The sequence below is a fragment of the Neopelma chrysocephalum genome, unplaced genomic scaffold (genome assembly GCF_003984885.1).
Source record: "Neopelma chrysocephalum unplaced genomic scaffold, ASM398488v2 Primary Assembly neopelma1_44, whole genome shotgun sequence".
Classification (NCBI taxonomy): domain Eukaryota; kingdom Metazoa; phylum Chordata; class Aves; order Passeriformes; family Pipridae; genus Neopelma; species Neopelma chrysocephalum.
In genome coordinates, this window is record NW_020897703.1 from 14,070,989 (window position 1) to 14,092,806 (window position 21,818).

A 21,818-nucleotide genomic window follows, 5' to 3' on the forward strand; every position below is an offset into this window, starting at 1 on the left:
CTTCCCTTCTTTTTTTAATACAGCTAAAATTAATGTAGTGAATCTGTAATGAAATGCATTATCCTGCATGGAGATTTATCAGATTTTCCAACTGAATGCCATGCTTTACTAGCACTAGCTGGAGTTCACCTGCATGTTGGTGTGGCGTGTGGCTCTTTTTTGTAAAGAGTTAAGTTGAACACAAAAAAAGGGAACAAAGGTCAGCACCCAGCCGCCACTTGAATGTGAGATTTTTCTTTTTATTCCCCTTGATGTATACTAGGCTCTGTGTTATTAGTCTTAATGATGGAAAATTGTAGTGTTGATACAAATCTTTTTTTCAAAGTAGTAGGCGGGAGCTCCATTTGTTAGTAAGTTTTTTTGTGACTAAAAGCCATGGACAGTACATTTATGTAGCAGTAAAAGGCCTAGATGCTCTTTCCATAGCAGAGCTAATTATTCCTACTGTGACCTTACTGATCTACCCTGTTCCTAGTACATCTCATCTGCACGCCTGTTCCTCTGTGTAGATGGTGTCAGAGAATATGAAAAACCCTATAATGAAACCATTTTCATGATGGAGAAAGGCTACTGGAGTTGCACTTGCTACAAAGAGGCTCAATTATATGAGTAATTGTGATAATTTTCTACATTCATAGCCTTCAATGGGGAAAAAAGAATGAGAGCCACAAAGGAAAATTACTTTAACAAGAAAGTACAGAGAGTAAAAATGGAAGAAGAGACAAAAAGGGGGAAAAAAATAACCAGAAAAAAAGTTTAAAAAATAGATCTGGAGGGAGGAATAGCAAGACAGGGAGAACAACAGAAATGCTCAAAAAGCCTATGTGCAGCTGTGTTGCACAATTAAATTGAATTTTTTTTCTGCAGTTGATGAATGTGACTACTGCAAATGTGCCTCTGTAGTTAGCTATCATTTGTTGTTCCGTGACAGGAAAAGGATAATTACCTCTCAGAGAGAATCAAAGGCTGACATGCCCTTTAGACACAGCCATGAATGCAGAGCTCGATAGAATGCTTGAATAAGAATCCAGTGTTCTGTGCCCCCTTCTACTCAAGAATAAATTTTGTTAAAATGCAAGAGCACCACCAGTAAATTTGTTGAACCCTAGGTGTTCAAAAATATGAGGTGCATCTATCGACTCATCCCATTTGCAAAAATAAAACTACATTTTGAATTCACTTCTATTATATTCATGGACAGTAAGATAGTGAGATATGCATTAAATTTCTTTTCCCAGTAGGGGTCTGATTCAACATTTCCTATGAAAGAACAGAAAGACACTATCCTTTTTCTCCAGGCTAGTTAGCCTATAATTTAAAACTGTCAAAAACACAATTTTATACAAAGTCTTCAATAAAAGCTTCTCAGATATAACCCAAAGAGGTTTTACTAAAGTTTGATTCAGACTCCGTTACAATATTTTTAAAGCTATAAATACATCTAACTGATATTTTGCCGTTCTCTTTTTCTCTTAAAGTATTTGAAGATTTACAAAGAAAAAAAAAAGCAGCATCCTTTCAAGGTGACTAAGCCTTGCAGCTTTTAAGTAATCAAAATGAATTCAATACATGTTGGGACCATTAGCAGTCCAAAGAAGTATCGCTTAATGAAATGTATACGATATACGTCTTTTTTCTTTTTTTTTTTGCAAACATTTTAAAATGATCCATAGGTACCTTCAAAAAACTAAGATGCATTTTTATTCAGAACCATCAGCAGCAGAAGAGTCATGACTGCATTTATGTGAAGGCTAGAAGAGATGCAAAATAGGGAAAAATCTCTGAATGTCAGCTCTTTTTCCCCTGTGACGTTAGCAAGCACTGTTCTTTGTAAGATCAGAAGCTCTCGAGTTAAATATTTTTGCAGTTTTTAAACAAAGAGACTTATTTACGTTGACTAATTCCTTTGTAACATTCATTATTGCTATACAACGAAAACAATGGTTTCTAACCTTCTTACATTCTTAAACAGATGAGGTGTAGTGTCACACACAAATAAAAAATAAACTAAAGCCCATTGCAAATTAGATGTGTTAATTTAAATCTACCTTATGAATATCTTTGTCTCTTTCTACAGCTATCTTTGCTGACCCTAGTGTAATTCACTTTAAAAAAAATACCTCTTACCCAAGGAACAACATTATAGCTTGGCAGTTCACATACTGATATCAGACTGAAATGATGGTTTTGAATCATAAAACATGTCATCAGCTTTATACCAAACCACCAATAACCTTTGTCCCACTTGCCAGCCCTCCTTTTACTTGTCAATATAAGGCTTACCTGATTGTGTTTCCAATTACAGAGAAGGGAGCCCCTGGTCTGCAAGCTGCAATTGCTTCATCTCTACATTTCCTGGCAACCTCCACTAACTTTTCACCAGATTTATCCACATTGCCCACCAAAAAGGTTTCAGAAGTGTCACCATGGTAGCCATTGTAATACACCTAAACATATGCAGAAATGTAAAGACATTTTCTCATTTTGCATTCAGAAACAGATCGTCTCCTTAATTAAATCCATTCTTTCTAGGAACAAGCTGTATATCGCAACAGATAGACAGGTAAACTGTATTTGCAAGAATGAGACTGGAAAAGCAGAACATTGCAGAGGAAAAAAAAAGCCTGAAAGACTGCAAGGTGCATAAGGGTTGCCAACATTGCCAATTAAAAATTCAGGAAAAGCAGAAGCTGTGCATCACTGCCCAGCAGTGCACCAGGCAGTGACACTGCTCAGCTACAGGACACGAGGCTAACGGGGCTGTTCACGAGAAGATGGGTTGGGGCTGTGCATGGGTTGAAGGGGGCCTTGGGGCTGTCAGGTGCCCACCCATCCTGGCTGCCTGTCCCTGTGGCTAGGGATCTGCCTGCACCCCAGAGGGGCAGGGCATTTATCCTAGTGCTTGCCGTGGGCACTGGGAGACCAGTTGGCAGCTGGCAGGGAGACCCGTACGTCCACAGTCAGCATTCCCCACTGGAGTTTTGAGGTGCGAGCTATACCCTGCTACCAACATTCGGAGTGAACCCCAAGGAAAGAGCATGGGCCAAATCCACAGCCAGCTGTTGCAGGTTTTCTTTAATCTCATTTTTAAGCTACAATGTGGCGTTAATGCTAGATTTTACTTCTGATTTCCAGAGATGAATTCTGAGAGAATAAATGTACTGCTCTGGCACTGCAAAATTTCATGTGCTGAAAATGTAACACCCTTTTGAATTAATTATGTATTGTTTTTGCTTTTCTTTTTGACATTTTGTAGGTTTTAGACCTTAGCTCTTCCAAAATTCTCTGTCGGGCACAAGAAGCCCTGGCTATGCACTACAGAGCTGTGCAACATGCCATTAAAATGGGGTTTGCAGCTTTGCACCATGGCAGGCAGGCCCATAATTTTAAGACCAAGCCAAATTTCCCTACAGAAAGACAAATTATAATGGTGCACAGTTTTGATCTTCTAAAACATTTTTCTCCCTCAAACAGTGGGTAACTATGCTTCTACAACTAATTACTCACCAAGTTCGAATGACTGAACTTTTGCCACTGGCAAGCTATTTGTGAAAGACAGACTCACATTCTTTTTGGTTGATTCCCAACTAAAAAAAAAAAAAAAAAAAAAGGCTACAGACAGTTTATCCCAAGGCCAGGTTTGTCTTCAGGCTGAGATGTGAAGAAAATGCAGGCCATTAGGAGCGAGGGGTGTTTTAAAGAAAGGTGAGTGCCAGCAAGGGACCAACTGTGTTGCCACTGCCCCAGCAAAGAGCAGCTGCAATCCCCTGCTCTACACCTTCCTTTGCCAGTCCAGACTACCACTGAATCTTTTTTATTTTTTTTTTAATGCCCATTGGGCAGGTTTTAATATACCTAGTTCATACTTAAACTGAACTAGTTTGTTTTTAGCTCTAGCAAGTACAACGCACAAACCCCCAGCATTAAACATCATCATCCTGGAAAAGCAAACTCAGACTTAAAACATAGGAGAGCTTAAAAATAACAACAATAATAACAACAATAATAACAATAACAACAATAACAATATTTACTGTAGCCCATTGACTGCAATTACGTATTTTTGATGTTAATAAACTACAACCATAGCAACTGTAACACACTAACAAGTTGTAAGAAACATTAACCTGATAACAACAGGCTGAAAACTGCACTATGCTGAGGATCCAGTGATGGTTGACCCTACTGTTTCTATCCTAAAATACATTTTAAAGTCTACATGATTCAAGCCAATAAAATTTGTATTTCATCTATGAAATGCTATTATCTTAATTGTGCTAGAATGGATTTTTTTCTTCAGTTAATTTGTACAGTGTCAGGTATTTACACTTAAGAACCTGAATATTAAGTATTTTATAGAACCTGCACACAATCATAAACAATTTGTTGTGCAATATTTACTTCGATTTTTATTCTGCCCACCTGTGAAACATCCCAGTTTTGCTCATTAAAAATAATTTAAGAGATCAGCTGGTAATGCTGAAAAGTAGTATTTTTTTCCTCAGCTATTTTGGACTAAGCAATTATCAATCACAGCATAGTTCCATTTTAATTGATAAAAAAATCTTACAAAGATAATCAGCAATTCCCACCCTTGCAGCGATCTTCACAGTCACAGAAACATCAAGATTTATTTTACTTTATGAGAGTAAACTGAAAGCAAATAAATATATGTCTTCAAAAAGACCAGTAACATTTAGTCAGATATTTATAAAGAAAAGTGGACAAGATATGCACACTATGACAATATAAAAATGTTTCATTTATTTTATCATAGAAAGTATCTGTGATATGAATCTACACTTTTATTTTAATCTAAGGCATCATTCTTATCCTGACAGATAAACAAAAAAATAAAACGAACCTTAATGAGATACAAAGAAATATGATGTTAAAACCTTAGCTGTTGCAAAATGATTTAGTCTAATAAAATAAGCAAAGAGACACCAGTTCACCAAAGTAAAAATGAAGGCCAAGAATAAACTTCAAAAATGACAGACTGCACTGTGCAAACCTGATAGTCAGAATTCTACAGTTAGAAAGTATGGAGATGGGGAAGAATTTAGAAAGACCAAAAAAGCAGACCAAACCAAACCCAGTTCTGGATCACATGTGAGTATAGCATGGGAAAAAGGTCATTGACCCTAATTTTAATAGAAAAAATATTTTAGAAAGCTTGAATCTCATGCTCAGAGGTAGGTCTGCTGGAGATTTCTTCACTCTGCCAGTGTGAAAATAGTATCAAATTACCAAGGGCTTCTTTAATGATTTAAAAAGCTTGTTTTTAAGAGATGTTACTCCTTTGTATGTGACATATTATTGCAAAATAATGGTAGGATTCAAAAGACATCTGTGTTCATATTAGAAATAAACAGCACTTTGGAAAAATAAAAACACAGCAAAAAGAAAAAAAGCTTCTGCAAGAGTCAAATACTTTTTTTTTCATAAATGAAATGAGAATTGGGCTTCCAGTTCCTGTGCTTTCTTGTTCCTAAGAAAATCCAGCCCATGTTTATTTAAATAGCTATAATTGACGATTCTCTGGAAATATTAAATCACAGTTATATCACACTATTTCTGTTTCTGCTCAAAAGGTTCAGGGCTTTTATACCAGGAATGGAACACAACACTACCTTTGGGGATTTTAATAAATGTAGGGAACACTGCTAGCAAAAGAGTTGCTGTCCAAATAGACTGACACACACAGGCCAATGTAGCCTCTAATGACAGAGTAAGATAATGTCAGGCCCCACTCAAAATCAGCAGGAAGAGGAAGATCAATCTTGGCAGAGTGAAGGAAAAATGCTGGCTTTCTTCATGTTAGCTCATCTCATACATATCTATCTTCAGCTGCTGCCCAGTACTGTGGTGCTCTGCATTAACTACACAGTGGATCAATAACAATTACACCTTCTCAAAAACATGACACATGGCAGGATTGGGTTGACATTTCACTTAGGCCAACATTGATCTCAGTGCATCTGATTCCAGTCCTAAATTCAAGTCAGGCCTGGGTCTAGCTGGAATAAACACACAGTTAAAAACAAAAAAGGAAACCAGCTGCTTGTGCCTTGGCTCAGAAGTAAACAGCACATCCATCTGTGCATCCCCCATCTCCAATCCACTATTCTTCCTGTTGCTACTAGTGATTCTAAAGTTGATCAAAGACTATTTTTTATATGAATTACTCACCGTGACATCAATGTTGATAATATCTCCATCCTGAAGAGGTCGACTGAAACATAAACAGAAAAAAAATAAATGGTGACAGACAGCTCCCAACAAAGGGAGTATAAGAATAAACACCTAATGACATACATAAAAAATCACGGGGTAGATATTTTGTGATGGAGGAAGGCAAAGGCAAACAGACTAACCGTTTTTAATGTTCAGCTCTCACTACTTAGAGAACAAGTGTAGCTGAATATAAAATAATGAGAAACAGCTACTAGAAAAACATATCAACACATGAAAAATCTACCATTATATTTATTCTTTTTCTCTCACTAGGGTTCATATTTTACTTTTGGAGTAGCTGAATGTATTGCAAGTATAAAAAAAACCCACAAAAATTCAAATATATTTATTCCTTAGCCTATACTTATTTTGCTGGATGAAAAAAAAATCAGACAGCACTGTTCCCCCCCACATACCAAACTCAAAAGGCATTATGCTATTTTTTTAAGTGTCTGTACAAACAGGATAATATATTTTTTCTATTTTGCATACATTGGTATAACAGCTATCAGTATTGTGTGCTAACATGTTCTGCATCTGCAGTATGTTTACGTATGACATTTAGTTAAGCTGAAGTATGTTCAGTATTAAATACAATTTATTAATTTCAGTTTAACATTTTAATTCCCGGTGGTAAAATGTATATTATTTGGGAAATACCTGTCAGGAATACCATGACATACCACGTTGTTTACAGAAGTACAAACAGATTTTGGAAAACCTCTATAGCCCAGAGGTGACGGATAGGCATTCTGTCTGATTATTTCATGATGAACAATGGAATCTATTTCTTCAGTTGTCATGCCAACCTAAAATATCAAACATAACATCCTGTTAAAAAAGCAAAGATAGCTTCTCATATTTAGTGAATGTGACTGCAGCCAAGCTTCAATGAAATACTGGATGTTTCAAGTACACTGCTTTGATACAAAACACTACACTGCCTGATATACTTTATTGATATATGGACCTGTTTTTTTTAAGAGAAAAAGGTTCTAAATAAAGCATGCAGTAGAAATGAGCACTCGAGGGTTCCTAGAAACCTAAAATACTGTCTACTTCCTTTCCGTCCTTTTTTCCACATTTGCTTTCTCAAAGACACCAATTTCTCATGGCTTCTTGTTTCAGTAGCTGCTATAGAAATGTCTCATTTCAATGCTTTCAGTCCTTTAAAACACAACATTATTTTCCCTTTTTATTTGTAAAAGAAAGGATATTAAGTCTTTTAACTGCCCAGTACATTTACCATAATGTAGTTGTGCATTTTATGAAGTTATTTTCCAGGTATTCTTTAATTTTATAAAATATTTGGCTTCATATTTTGAGGATATTATACTCAAAGTTGCCATAGCCTGGATGATCACAGTGAATCTACAAGCATTTATCCATCATTTTTTGAAATCTTAATTTTTATGTTTGACATTTTCTAGATTCATCTTTTCCTCACAATTGTACATATTAAAAAAACCCCAACATTCATCCATTTTCTGAGTATCCACGCTTAAAATAACATTATTCTCGCTTTTCTTTTGGATCAGCTCTGTCTCTGAGCCACTCTGGTTAGAGCTGAAATTTGAAATTTGGTAGGGAAACCTCTCTTATTGAAAAGTACTTTTGAGGGTTCCTCCACAAATTGATTTTGATTTGAATGAGTTCTGAGCCTTTGAAAAGCATACTTTGTACAGATATGAAGATCAGTCTTGGCAGACTGAAGGCAAATCACAGTGGCTGTGATTTTGGAGTAACACGTGGAATATAGGTTAGGCTGTGGTGCAGGAGACATACTTAGTCATATATTGAAACACTGAGACCATGCACAGTGAATACAGCGGAGTGCACTTGTGTACTGTGCTGAGATAAAACATCTGTTTACTCAGCTTGAATTTTGTTCAGCACAAAAACGTTGTTGGGCAGATGAGGAGCAATGAACCCACTCAACCAGGATTTGGGGTTACTGCACATATCCCCTGCTTTGCAGCAGCCATTGCAGCCTCTGTGCTGGGTGGCAGCCGCAGCCCCGGCACGCTGTCTGTACTGGATACTGCAGCCATTGGTTCTGGATAAATACAGGTTTATAGCTCCTGCCTTCGCTCGCACATCTATCATCTACAGCCCACAGACAAACTGAACTGCTATGTACCCGACTGGATGCTGTCTGCTGCTGCTCTGCTCAAGGAATTTGACGTGGCTCTTGGATACTCAGCAGACAGATCTGTGGTCTCTGCATGGCTTATACCCTGTGAAAAGTTCTGCTTTTAACACTATCTGTTTTACTTTTAAAGATGCTTTTGCCAGCTGGGCAAGGTTGGGGTGGCATCTACTGCGCACCTTGTCCGTTATTTGGATGATGTGGCAATGTGACGGTTTCTAACAAAGTATTTCCATGTCATAGAATTCGCTGCTTTATTCCCCAATTTGTAACTCAAACCCAGGAAAGCTATCATATATAATACCATATTGTAATTTTAAGTTCCACAGGCAGTAAATAGTAATATCAGAACCATGCACCACCCAAACTGTATCCCTCTGTATCCATGGATTATAATGCACCTTTGTTGTATTGGAAGATCTTACTGCCACTAGCTAAAGCACAGGCAAGAGCCAGTTTGGAGGACTGTGTGCAAGGTGGGTTCATGAAGACAACAGGAACAGGTGGAGGGATGGGACTCTTCAGATAAAACAGGAATGTAGAGTTTATGTTATGAGAATAGCCTAAAAGAGCTTGGCTTGTTTAGTCTGGTGCACAGCTCTATTCCTGTGTGAAGGGAAAGACTCAAGGAAAGGCAGGAAGCTGTTTAAATTAAAGAACAGTGTTGGCACAAGACCAGATGGGTATAAACTGACCATGCACATCATCAGACTGGAAACCAGAAGACGCTCACTGTCCATGAGGGAGGGTTTAGGAGCATTCTCTCAGTCAGGGGAGTCTTGGACAAACTTGCGTAAAACAAAGGTCACCACCAGCCTGTGACTGACCCGGGCAGTGGTCTCAGCACTGCAACTCCAAATGCCACCTCCCTCCCAGTACACAGCTCCTGGATATGTAATTCTTATCTTATACACCTTCTTGCTCCAAAACATTAATTATGTGTGTGTAGTATTTTGCTATTATGTATGATTTGGCAAACATACCATGAACTGTATCATAAGCTACACCACAATGCATACATGTGTATTTACACATCTTTACACACTAAAGAGTATTTGAGAAATACTGCTCTCATTCAAAACCCACATTGCACCTTGATCCTTCCGAAACATGTATATGCCCTTAGCTTTAAATGAGTAAGTTTTACTGTACTGGGAAATAATTGCACATTAAGAAGTTAAAAAAGCGCAAAGCTATATAAGATTAAAGCTTCAGGCAGTTTTATTTTTGACCATCCCAGCTCCAGAATTAAACCTCTGGGAAAGAGTGATGATAGCTGGAAGAAAAATCCCCTTTTAAGTCAATGGGATTGACCTACAGTCCCCATCTATCTCTGCATCTCATAGCTACTCAACCCATTTCACCCTATCCAGTATGCTATTACATGAAATACCAAGGCAGAGCTAAGAAAGCACTTCTTCATCTGCAAAACCTGGCAGTAGGCTCCTCCCTGTACATTTTAACTTGGGAGGTGTCCCAAAAGCATACTGTAGAAACATTTCTGGAAACCATGAGGCTTTACTATCAGTGCACTCTGGAAAATTGTGTGGAATTTGGCAGCTGTTTTTTTCCAATAGCATTTCTGTGAGTTGTGCCAGATCCTGCAGGACGGCAAGGGGCTGAAGGATGGACAGGAATGGAGAAGGCAGACCAGCCCGTTGGGCTTGCACACATGCAGAGCTGGAAAGCATGACATATGAGGAAGATGGGCCATGAAATTAAAGGAAAAAATGCAGTGTGGGCCTTATGAGGAATTCACATCATTTGGCACAATTGGAACAGAGGAAGACTACAGATACAGAGATATTACACCTGACCCAGCAACTCACCCTAAGTACTACAGAGATTCAAAAAGAACAGAAATAATTGAACAGGCATACGATGAACTGAATCAAAAGTTAATAAATTATTATTTTTTCAGGATCTAACTTAAACATGTTAAACTTAAATGCACATTATGGGAAAGTTTAAAAAAAAGGGTAGGAACAAAACCCAAATAAGTGAAAGCATAAAAGACAACCATCCTGTTATGAGACTTCCGTAATTGTTACCTTTAAGCCCTTTCCAGCCAGAAGCAGGACATGACGGGCCAACTGACAAGCTTGACGAAGCCCTTGAATCTGATCTTCATTCTTAATTTCTATGTCGTCTCCCCAGTCTGGTACAATGCCTGTCGTCACATAGTCTGGCTTCTTTATGTGCTTGGAGAAAAAGGATTGAAAATGAAGATCAGAAAACTGAGCATGACAATGGGATCATTTTCTCAGATACTGCCTCCTGCTTCATGGCAGCTTGCCCTTTCTGTCGTAGTATCGACCTTCCTAAGCCATCAGGGCAAACCCTCAAGGCTGCCTCAGAATTTCTTCCACTGCCCTTTTGAACTTAACATTGCCTGTTACTACTGACTTACACAGTCTGTTAGCCTTCCAGTGCTGAAACCCCAGATACTGCAACCAACTTCCAGCACAGTCTCAAGTTATGAAACTGTGACAGAGACTTAAAAACTCTTCATTTTCTTCTGCAAAGAGGGACATTTTCTACAAAAGGCACTTAAACACTGGAAGTGACGGGGCAAACATACAGAATGAGGTGCTCAAAATTAAAACCTATCCAATCCTTAGTTTCTCATTCAGATAAAACTCCTATTAATTTGCATGAGATTGCTTTTTGACTAAGAACCTTAGGATTTAACTTATTTTAACTCAGAGGGTTTTACTTATTAATCTAGTTCATATGCTCAAACTCGTCCATCTACAATATTACACAAGGGTATCCTGATTTGCTGCGTCAAGGCAAATGTATTAAACATCATTTTTTCCACATGAGAACATTTTTTTTTCCACACAGAGATGGAAATGCACTTTCTCTCAGAGAGTCCTGGGCTGTTTCACTGACTGCAGAAGAATCCCTTTGCCCACAACAGCCGGGCTGATTTTCTGCCACACTGGCCACAGGACAAGCTTTGCTCTTGACTTCACAAAACACAGACTCAAGCTGGCAGGCAGAAAAAAAATAGGCACTTAGGCTGTACTCAATACAACCATACAACAACAAGGTATATGAGTACAGAAGAGTGGGGCAACTACTAAGCTCTACTGGGACTTCAAATAGGAAGACCATTGTTACTCCTACAGGTATTTAATTTCTAATCTGATAAAAAGTGAAACTATCTTTAGTGGACTTATGTCAACAGAATTTCAGATTTCCATTTCTTTCAAATTAATGGCATATCAACCCTAACAACATCCTATTGCAGTAGTTTGGGCTTCAATTTAGAAAAAAAAAAACAACCCACCATTTGCTGGATTAGCAACTCCATAGACAGCACCACCCTCGCTTTGCTCTTGGAGGGCACTTACCCAGTAACTGCTGAGACATGACCCTACTGACCTCTATGGTCTATTAAGGGAGAAGCCCAAAGCAGTGTACATTCAAATGTCTATGTGGACAGTTTCATACCAATATCTTAAAAAAGACCATGTTATTTTAGAGTGATTTCTGGCATACTCTGTATAAAAAAAATAACTTTGCCCTCAAGTTTTCAGAGTTCATAGACATGGACTGATTTTTAGACAGTCTGAGAACTCTGATCTGGGAAGACAATTTTTCATTATGACAATATATTTCTCCCTCTTTATCCAGAAAGAAGCAAATCTAAATACAGAAAATAAAGTTTGTAAATTCTACGACTTTTAAACTTTTGAAAATATATAGAGCATGTAACCCTATATTCTTGCTGCACACAGAGTTTCCACAGCCTCTACATCCAGCATTCTTATCTGCTTTCCTATCTAAAAACTTTTTAGTATTTCTGGCCCATGGAAATACTCTATATTTGGCCTAAGAAATCTATAATAAAATGAAAAGCAAAATTTAAAAAAGTACTAATGCACATCCTTAAAAGCACTGTTTAGAAAGAGTACTTTGGTTTCTTTTGGATAAAGGAAAGATACTAAACAGTTAATCTGTATGCTGTAATTAAATAAGGAAAAAAAAAAGAAAAGAAAAAAAGGAAACCAGAAGTGGAACACATGTTAAATTTGCATTTGCATGAAAAAGTCCCTTTTGGCTCTAAAGTAAATAAAAATAAAAGTATGTTGCAAGGAAAAAAACACTCAGGCAAAAAGAATTCAAGTTTAGAATGTGCAGTGGGGTTGCAGGGCAGCTGCCAGCAGGTATTGTATATTCCCTTCTTAAATCTGACATAACCAAATAACAAAACCTTCAGCAAAATATAAACATTTTTATAATTATCTTGCTAAAGATTTATACAGAAAAGGAGTCAGATGATCATGAATGATTCCTACTGACCTCTGGTAGGATTGTTTATAATTGTCCAAAACAAGAATTTGGACCCAGAAGTACTGACAGATAATACTCCATGTTTATACTACTATAACTGAGCAAGCCCCAGGTTTGAACTCCCTAATAACTAGATACCCCAACACAGTAGACAGCTGAAAACTCTATACTGACTGACTAACAGATTAGATAACAGAAATTGCAGTACCTTAGGAACTTGGTGAGCTGGAGAAACCATGGCTGGCCAAACTATACTATAAGCAGTGTTCCTCTGTCCCTGAAAAAAGAAGCATCTTTGCTGTTGATTGCTTGACTGCCTGTTCGGGTAGTTACGACTGAACGAAGAAAAGATTATGTGGCAGCCAGTCACAGAACCTGTTAAAAGATAAGTTAAAAGTGGTTAATGTTTTTTTCTACCTCCACATTACAAGATGGAAAGTACGCAAAAAGAAGAGCATCATGTAAAACAAAGCACGCAACTCACGTAGTTGCCAAGGGTAGTTCAAATCTTGTACTGTTATAGAAAGAGCAATAACAAGAAGAAGAAATGAGGACAAAAAGACCATCCCAAACAATACTTCGAAGGTTTATAAAATACCAGATTGTTTTGGTTTGATGCATTAAAAAGCAATGTGGGTAAATTCCCCACAGTTTACAGACGGGAGTGATGCTCCAATTGGCCTCTGCTTGGAGAATTTTTATGGCCAGGAGCTGTTCAAGGCTTGCACTGTTCAAGGCTTGGCAAAACAGTGAATAAGGGACAAGAGCAAGAAAAGAGAAGGAAAGAAAAAAGATTTAATGTTATTTCAGATAATATTTTGGCCTGTATTTTTTCAAAATTGGTCACAGATTTGAACATAACGAAGGTAATGTTGCTCTTTGTCTTGCTGCTCAAGACACAAGGAATGGGGTTCATTTTGTCTTGCCTAGCCGGGCAACAGAACAAACTTCAGGAAATATTTTTAATCTTGGCCAAAGACAATTGAAGGGATTAAAAACTGAAATTTATCTGGAATATTTGAATTAGATTTCCATTTAATTCACATGAGAATTTGGGATGACAGTTCATCAGTTTAATTGCTCCAACTTAGTTGTTGGGCAATGACATATTTTACCCCCTCAAAAAAGAAGAAGAAAAAAAAGAAAAAGGGGGGAAAATGGGCATTGAGGCCCAAAGGTTCTCAGACACATCAAACCAAAATAATGTACCTCTAAAAATTATGCTAGCATCAAAACAGGGAAATTCAAAAGGATTATTGGCACTGCCCAATTATGCTACAATTACACATAGAGTATATTTCCATTACTCAAATTTCTACAATCAAAACAGAGGTTTTTTCTGAAATATTGTTTAACATAATAGTTGATCTGCTTCTGAAAAATGTCATTATGTACACAAACACAAGAGCAATCTTGTGGCAAGTAATCCAGATGAATAATTGTTCTTCAGTAAAAAGTTTTTGTTTAAACAGAAGTAACTCAACATTTTTATATCAGAGAAATTAAGAAATTAATCTAATGCATTTTTGTAACTATCTTAAAATGATTTTTTTTAGAAGAGTTTCTTGCATATATTGCATGTTTTTATTTTATTGTACCTTCCTTCCTTTGGATGCATTTATCATGTTCAGATGCAGAAATTATCCTTCCACATGCACACTCATTCATAGACAGCCCTTTTACAGTATTTCAGGACATACAGGAAATTCAAGTTACACAGTGTTTTGGAGCCCCAAAACCCAGACTGAATGAAATAGTTGCATCTGGTTTACGTTGGAAGTGTTCCTGATTGTCTCTCTGCACACTGATTAGTGCTACATTTAGTTACCAGTCTCTGAAAGGTTGTAGAAAATTTTACTCAAGGCAAGCAAATTTTTACTGGGTTTTTTTAAATTGTTGATAAGTAACAAAGTGGAGCTGAAGGGTGAGGCTCAGATCAAGCTGTCAGTATAACCCAAGAACCCCAGTGGAAGTTGCCTGCTTCAAAAGGGAAGAAAGTGCCTCCAAGGAAGTGGAGCTGCCCAGTTAACAGAGAGCTGGATGTGTTTCGTGGTCTATTAATTAGAATTTAATCAGCAGCCTCATAATCTACCACTGTCCTAGGGTCTCCTCACAATTAAAAAATCATTGTCCAATTAACAGAAAAACCCCAAACAAGAAAAAAAGAAATGGTTGCCTAACCTGCACCTGTAAGCATGTCCAAAGAACCCAAAGCATCCTATAAACTCCCTGGCTAGTTTGCACTCATTTCCGGAAGTTGGAAGCCCAGAATCTGCTGAAGCAGCAACTTTTGGGCCATCAGAATTAGAATTCACTCTGCCAACGTAAGCTAAGGTACCTCTTTTACAGAGCGCAGTGGAAGTACCTTGCTCTTACCATAGCTAAAGGCATTGAAATCCCACAGTCACTGATGTGGTCAGCTAAAGTCCATGTGGACATCAATATGCAAACATCTATTTCAAATGCTCTCCTTGACGTCTGGTACTCTCTCCGGGCACCTTGTCTACTGTGTCAAAATTTAATCAGGGGAGAAAAGGTGCAAGTGTGTTTGTCAATTATTCACAATACACACTCCCAAATACACACTGTTAAATACATGAAACCATATACATGGGTGCATGCCCATTGACTAGCCCACATTCAGAAGGGATATCTTTTTATTTGGAATAAAATTTTTACCTCTGTTCTCCCAAAGATACACTGTAAGTGTTGTCACAAAATAACAGGATAATAAGCTACTGTAACCTGTTGTTATTCTACTAACTACTCATTATAAACCAGATGCATACAAAAATATCTACTACTTGAACAGATGAAATACAACATGCAAATAAATATCACCATAGTATAATACAATTCCTAAATTATATCACAAGAATTATAAACACAGGACAACTAAACCTTCATTAGAAATATAAAAAATTATAAGAGAAAACATTCTCCTACAAAGTAAAAATAAAATTAAATAAAATGGCATTGAAATATAATGAAGTTACTGGTTTATAATGAAAATCTGGACTCCATCCATACACTTCCTTCCTTAAGAAGGCCTTCTAATGCCTCCACAGCTCCTTTTATTTTTTAAGCTCCCATATTCACAGCTAATTCGATATAGCAGCATCATCAATCACCCAAGACAGGAACAACTGTCTGTATTCTCCAAGTCTGGCTCAGAGATTCCCTCCACCCCATCCCTTACAACCATCAAAGCTTTTCTCAGTGCCTTTATTTACTTCTGCAACACTGGTGCTCAAGCACATTCTCTTTGTTAAGCTTTCTGTGTGTATTAATTACTGTAAGACAGTTCATAAACATGGGCTTAATGCATCTTCCAGCAGAAACTGCAGCCACCGGAGAGAGCCTGGAGCGTGCAGCCGGGCAGGCTGGTAACAGACCAGCACAGCCAGGATGTAAAGTTGACCGTTTATGTGTTTATTCTCTGCCCCAACAGCAAGGCTACGTCACCTGCCACGAGTATCAGAATATTTACTATCAGCTGCAGGGAGGAGAATTATCACCAGCACTACTGAATCCCATCAGCAGATACAATGCAGCAAGCACAGAAATTACTGACAACTGCTCCGCTGACTCGGCAGTGAACCTCACTGTGCAATCTCAGTGCACGCACGTCCTGCCGGAGCCGCCGGATTCCTCAGCACACCTTCCAGACCTCTATTTGTATTAACGATATAAATGCGCACTGTGAGCTCTTGTGAATTACAGATGAATTTATCTTGTGTGGAAATTACTTTTTTTTTTTTCTGTTTAAATGAGTCAGTCAGAGTGGCTGAATACGGCATTCAAAATTATGATGGGTGGGAGCATTTTTAAGTGACTGATTTTGCAGCACAATGTGCCCTATATTTATTAGCCTTTTACTCTAGGGCTATTTTAATTGTTATCTGTTCATGCATGCTACACTATATAATGAAATGCTCCCATTTCACTCATAGAGTGGAGAGTTTTTTATGTGTATCTGTATTAATGACCCTTAATTAAGTTGATTTTAGTAATTTAAATATGATTTTCCTCTGGTCAAGAAGTATTTTTAATGGGAGATACTGGAAATGAACTTTCATATAAGCCCTTTTCTAATGCTTCTTATTTAACAGTTACAGCAATTTATCAAGCTATGTTTTCAATGAATGAGGTATGGGGTAGCCACGCAAAAAACCTGTTAATTTACAGGATCATCAAATGTGATTGTTAGCAACCATTGTTTTGGTATTTATTTATACAAGATTTCAATTTTCCAAGCAATTAGCAAAAGCGTTACCAATGGATAAACTTCATGACAGTTCTAAGCTACAATAAATACAAGGATACATCTTAAGAGACAAAAAATAGATTAATGTATTTTAAAATAATTTAGTCATAGTATCAACAGAAGCACAGTAACAAAATTATTTAGGATTACAAGAATTAACATCCAAACCATTTAGGAAATAAAATCAACTTGCTCTTGATAAAGTTAACAACATCAAAAGCATTGTTCTGACAACTCTTTACAAAATATGTGATTTAATCTTTTTTTAAAACTGCAAAAAAGAATGGCTGTGGAGACAGTATATACCCATTTGGGGGTAAAACACTAGAGGTCTTTAATTCGGCTTGTCAATTTTAATATTCTATCATAATTTATCTTCTTGTGCAAATATTCATTTTGCTGAAACCTCAGAGGACTAAAAGTTTAAAGTGAGGTATAAAAATTACTATGGGTAACAATATGTGGAATCCAGCCAATGCAACTAGGTAAGAATATATGGCTTTTTACTGCTAATTATCAAATGTTCCCATTTTTCAATCCAAAATAATGGCTGTGGTTTGAAAGACCTTTACTTGTAATTGTAATTCTAACTGTCTAATAAAACACTGACTTTGTAATCCCCCTGTTGCAAAGGTATGCCCAAGCTTCAAAAATAGGATGGGAAAGATTAAAGGTTCTTTCCAGCTCTGTGTAACCTGTGTAGCAGAAGAGCAGCTCACATTTCACAAGCAATAACCTGTGCATTTGCTGAAAAAAAAAAAAAAAAAAAAAGGAAAAAACTCAAGAACAACACAGGGAAATGCCTGAGGCAGAAGTTGAAACTGATTGGGCAAAGTAGAAGGACAAGAGCCCTTGAAATTAAACAAAAGCAAATTCATTCTGTTGACAGATGTTGATTACATCAAAGCCACGAAAGAAGTTTTTTTTGTTTCTCTTTTTTTTCCTTTTTTGCAACTAATACCTCCACATTTTCTGTGCACTAAGGATATAACATATCTTAATCAACATAATCCAACACATAATAATTTTCAAATTTGGTAAAAGTATATTGTAACAAGGTCTTAACAACAGGCTTCTCCAAACAAGAGTGTATTCACATGGTCATGTCTGCATACCCGTGCTGGTCATGCCATCATCAGCCCCTTACTTCCAGGGGTTAACTGCTCTGGCAGCCAAATAAAATACAGAGAGCGCTGTGTAATTATGGAGACAGTCAAAGGGCAGACTCTATTTTGAAATCTATTTGCACAGACAAGGTCTTCCAATTTCGCTTACAGGAAACAAGCTGGTAAAGGGGGTCTCCTCCTCTCCAGATGCTTTCCACACGTTTTTCCCACATCAGGAAATCGTGGACATGGACACCATGCAGCACTGTTTCCTGGACTGCAGAACTATGCCATTACAAGAAGAAGAGCAAGTCCATGCTCGTGAGAAATATTTCCTCCTAATTGGACGCATTAGGGGAAAGCAAAACCCGTAAGGACTACTGAAAATGTGACTAGCAGCAATTTGTAAACAGGACACAGCCACAGTTGTCATGATGGTACTGGAAAAGAGAAAACAGAAATGAAAGGGTAAAAACACTCTGTTTTTAATAGCATGATTGGGGAAATGAAATATTCATCAGGATAGATGTGACTTCAGTTACAACAGCAACACATTGGTGAAAACATCAACAACAGCATGCTTATGACTCCACTCTGACAAACTGAAACATAGGCCACTATCTTGCAAACATTATATTCTAATTGGGATTGTTTTATTTAATTATTTAAATTATCTGGAAAGTAATGACAATTTGTTTATTTAACAAAGGCATTAACAAAATTGCTGTTCTTGTTACCCTCCTAAGAGGCAATAAAGCAAAGGAACAGTCAAATGCCGACAGACTCCAAGGGAGCAGAATCAGCCCCTCTGCCGACATCACCGGGATTCCTCCGTGTCACTGAAAACAGTCGATTTTGGCCCTCAGAAATGCTCCCTGCTAATTACAATTCTGCCCTTCATGCAGAGTGGAACTGGGCAATTTGTTTTGCTATATGCCAATACAAATCAGGTTTTAAATTTGGAGTAAATTTATAAACTATATGGAAACAGATTCTTTACTTATTATGATTTAGTCTAGACTAACAGATTAAAATGATGAATCAGTGCCTTCTGGAATAGTTCCGTGCCTCTAATTCATTATTCAGTCAAACTTAGGGCCAACAAAATAGCTGTTCTACAAGTTGGTAAACTGGGAAACCACAGAGAATCAGAACCTCTTCTATTTACAGGAAGGATGGCAGCCTAAGGGTACTTCATCCCAATAATAACAACATTCAAGTACCAGTGCCCAGGTCATGACAAGCCATGACCCTCCTCATAGCTCCTTCAGGAAGCTGGCTCGGTGCCACCTTTTATCAGCAGCAACCAACAGTGCAACTTTAACAAACAAGAATAAAAGGAAAAATTAATATTATATCATTAAAACCTCCTTTGACCAATTGAGCAGTTCTATATATATTTTTATATATATATGTATATATATATGTATATATGTATGTATGTATGGATATATATATACACACACACACAGAGTCACACCAAGGCAGTATAAGAAATAACTGAGTAAAATTCTGGTATCATTAAACATTACTTCCCCATCATATTATAGGATTTAAAGAATGAAGAGTACAATCTAACTATATCCGAATGATATTCATTAATATACCAAAGAAAATGAGTTGTCTATTACACAAAACAGGATCAGGCTGTACAAGCTTAACTTTGAGAACAGGGCATTGCAGTTTTCCAATAGAGCCTTACATCCTAGTGCTATTTCTACTATATTTTCTCTCTCTGATAAAATAACACTAGTGGAAAATAAAAAGACAGTGTTGACTAAAGCAGTATTACAGCAAAATGGAACAAGTCCAGTACAAAAGCAGGACAAAGTAATATTAAGAGTTTCAATCACAGTTAATATCAAGGGAATTTAGGCTCCAGATCACAGCATCTGGCAAGTATCAACTTCTGTGACTAGCAGGAGAAACATTCCTCTTATGTTACTGCATTCCTATATTGAGTAAATTAATTTATCATAAAGTGAATAAATTAGAATGAGAAACATAACTGTTCAGGCTTGCATATTTAAATACATTTTTCAATCACTTTCTATTTATCTCTAGGTTTTTTAAAAGATTAGAGAAATTATTTTTGCTTGAAAGATTGCTTATTTTATTAATGATTTTGATTTTTTAGGGAAGTAACAATTATTGTAACAAGTTATGCAGTTCAAAAAAATATCAGTTTCAGATTAAAATAACAAGCTATTCAAATAGTCCTCACACACAGCACAATACCAAATCTTGTTGTTTATATGCACCCACCCACAGCTTTAACATTCATTGAATCCTACTGGGATAAAATCTTTTCAGGTGCTCTATGAAACAACTGTTTTTCAACTGGCATGTTTATGTCCTACATACATGCCTGAAACAATATTAAATGTTAAAAATAAATCCTATTTTAACCTCTTAAATTTCCACCTGAAATGGAAAAATATGTCTGGATCACCACAAAAAAACACTTCCCACAGAAACCCTTTCAGTGGGTGAGCAACACTGCTGAAATAAGAGTAATCTTTGCACAGAAAATTTAGGAATGCTCCTGAACATTGTATCAGGATTTTCTACGTAGCTTGAGACACAGGAAGAGGATGGGCAGTCAGTCTTTTTCCTGCACAAAGTATAAGAACACTTGCAGTAAGTATTTTCAATACACCTGCAGCCAAATCTTTAAGGACACAAGGCGATTTCCGAATCATAAGCCAGTCTTATACCAAAATTAAAAAAAAAAGTGCACATGGCTAGCAAGTTTGGGATGAATGGGTTAACTAATTAAGATTATATCACCACTCATTTGGTAAAAATGACAGCTAGCAGTGTTTTTTGATTTGTGTTAAAAGTTGTTAATGACTTGTATTGTCCTATTTTCACATGAAAACACAAGTTAGGTTAGGACAGTTAAGCCTTTACTGAGAAAACACGTATGTGTCCTTCGCTAGACTGACAAGTGTTAAGGTTAGGGAATTACATCCTATAATTCAGATATATGAGCAGAGAGGTGTAAGAGTTTACAGCTGTTTCTACTAAACTATTGTGGTGGTGGTGGAAATAAGCTCTTTTTTTAAAATTTTTTTAAGAAGATGCTCTGCACCAGGAAGACGTTCCAATCAAGAGCTTGCCACAGATAGCTTGTAGCATCCTGATTAAAACATTTATTTTTAAACCTGTCAGTCATTAGTATGTGCTATTAATGCATAACTTGGAAGCTTATTCATAAATATGTGACATTTGGGTCACTGAATGAATTATAATGATAGAATTATGGTTCAAACTTGGAAGAGTAGGGTATAATGTTTGGAAGCTGTTTTAAATATCTTTAAAATACCTTTCATTTATCTTCATGCTTAACATTTACAAAGACCTCTTTCTTAACATAAAAGTCCCTGTTTATCAAACAGTGATACAGGAAGAAGTTGTTTACATTTTCAGAAGTACCAACATACATCACTTATGACAAAAAAACCAAGCACTCCATAAGAAATGCTCAATCACTGTCAATCATACACACTAAAATATACATAAACCAAAGCATGTGGTGTGAACTGTATTAGATTCAAACTGAACACAGAATTACAACTATAACAAACAAAAAACCAAATAATTACTAGTGACTCACAGGCTGATTTACCAAACTACTGGAAAGGTAGGTAACCATAGAAACCTGTCAGCCTAAATTCAGTACTTAAAAATTTGTATTTAGTTGAAAATGCTGACAATTATGTTTCTATTTGACAAAATCCATACTTCTAAAGGC

At 36.9% G+C, this 21,818-nt stretch overlaps 1 protein-coding gene across 2 annotated transcripts in view; it reads right to left on the reverse strand.

Annotated features, from left to right (window-relative positions):
• METAP1D (methionyl aminopeptidase type 1D, mitochondrial) overlaps positions 1–21,818 on the reverse strand; it is a 45,228-nt gene that overhangs the window by 8,132 nt on the left and 15,278 nt on the right. Inside the window, exons 1-6 of one of the 2 annotated variants that reach the window (XM_027678561.1) lie at positions 16,295–16,375; positions 12,897–13,063; positions 10,438–10,587; positions 6,898–7,046; positions 6,193–6,235; positions 2,284–2,447 (exon numbers count right to left, since the gene is read on the reverse strand). In XM_027678561.1, the coding sequence (XP_027534362.1) occupies positions 2,284–2,447; positions 6,193–6,235; positions 6,898–7,046; positions 10,438–10,587; positions 12,897–12,926 (536 nt within the window). In that variant the 5' untranslated portion in view covers positions 12,927–13,063; positions 16,295–16,375. Of the gene's footprint in view, positions 1–2,283; positions 2,448–6,192; positions 6,236–6,897; positions 7,047–10,437; positions 10,588–12,896; positions 13,064–16,294; positions 16,376–21,818 lie in introns of those variants that run through there. The other variant, XM_027678559.1, reaches the window with a different exon arrangement.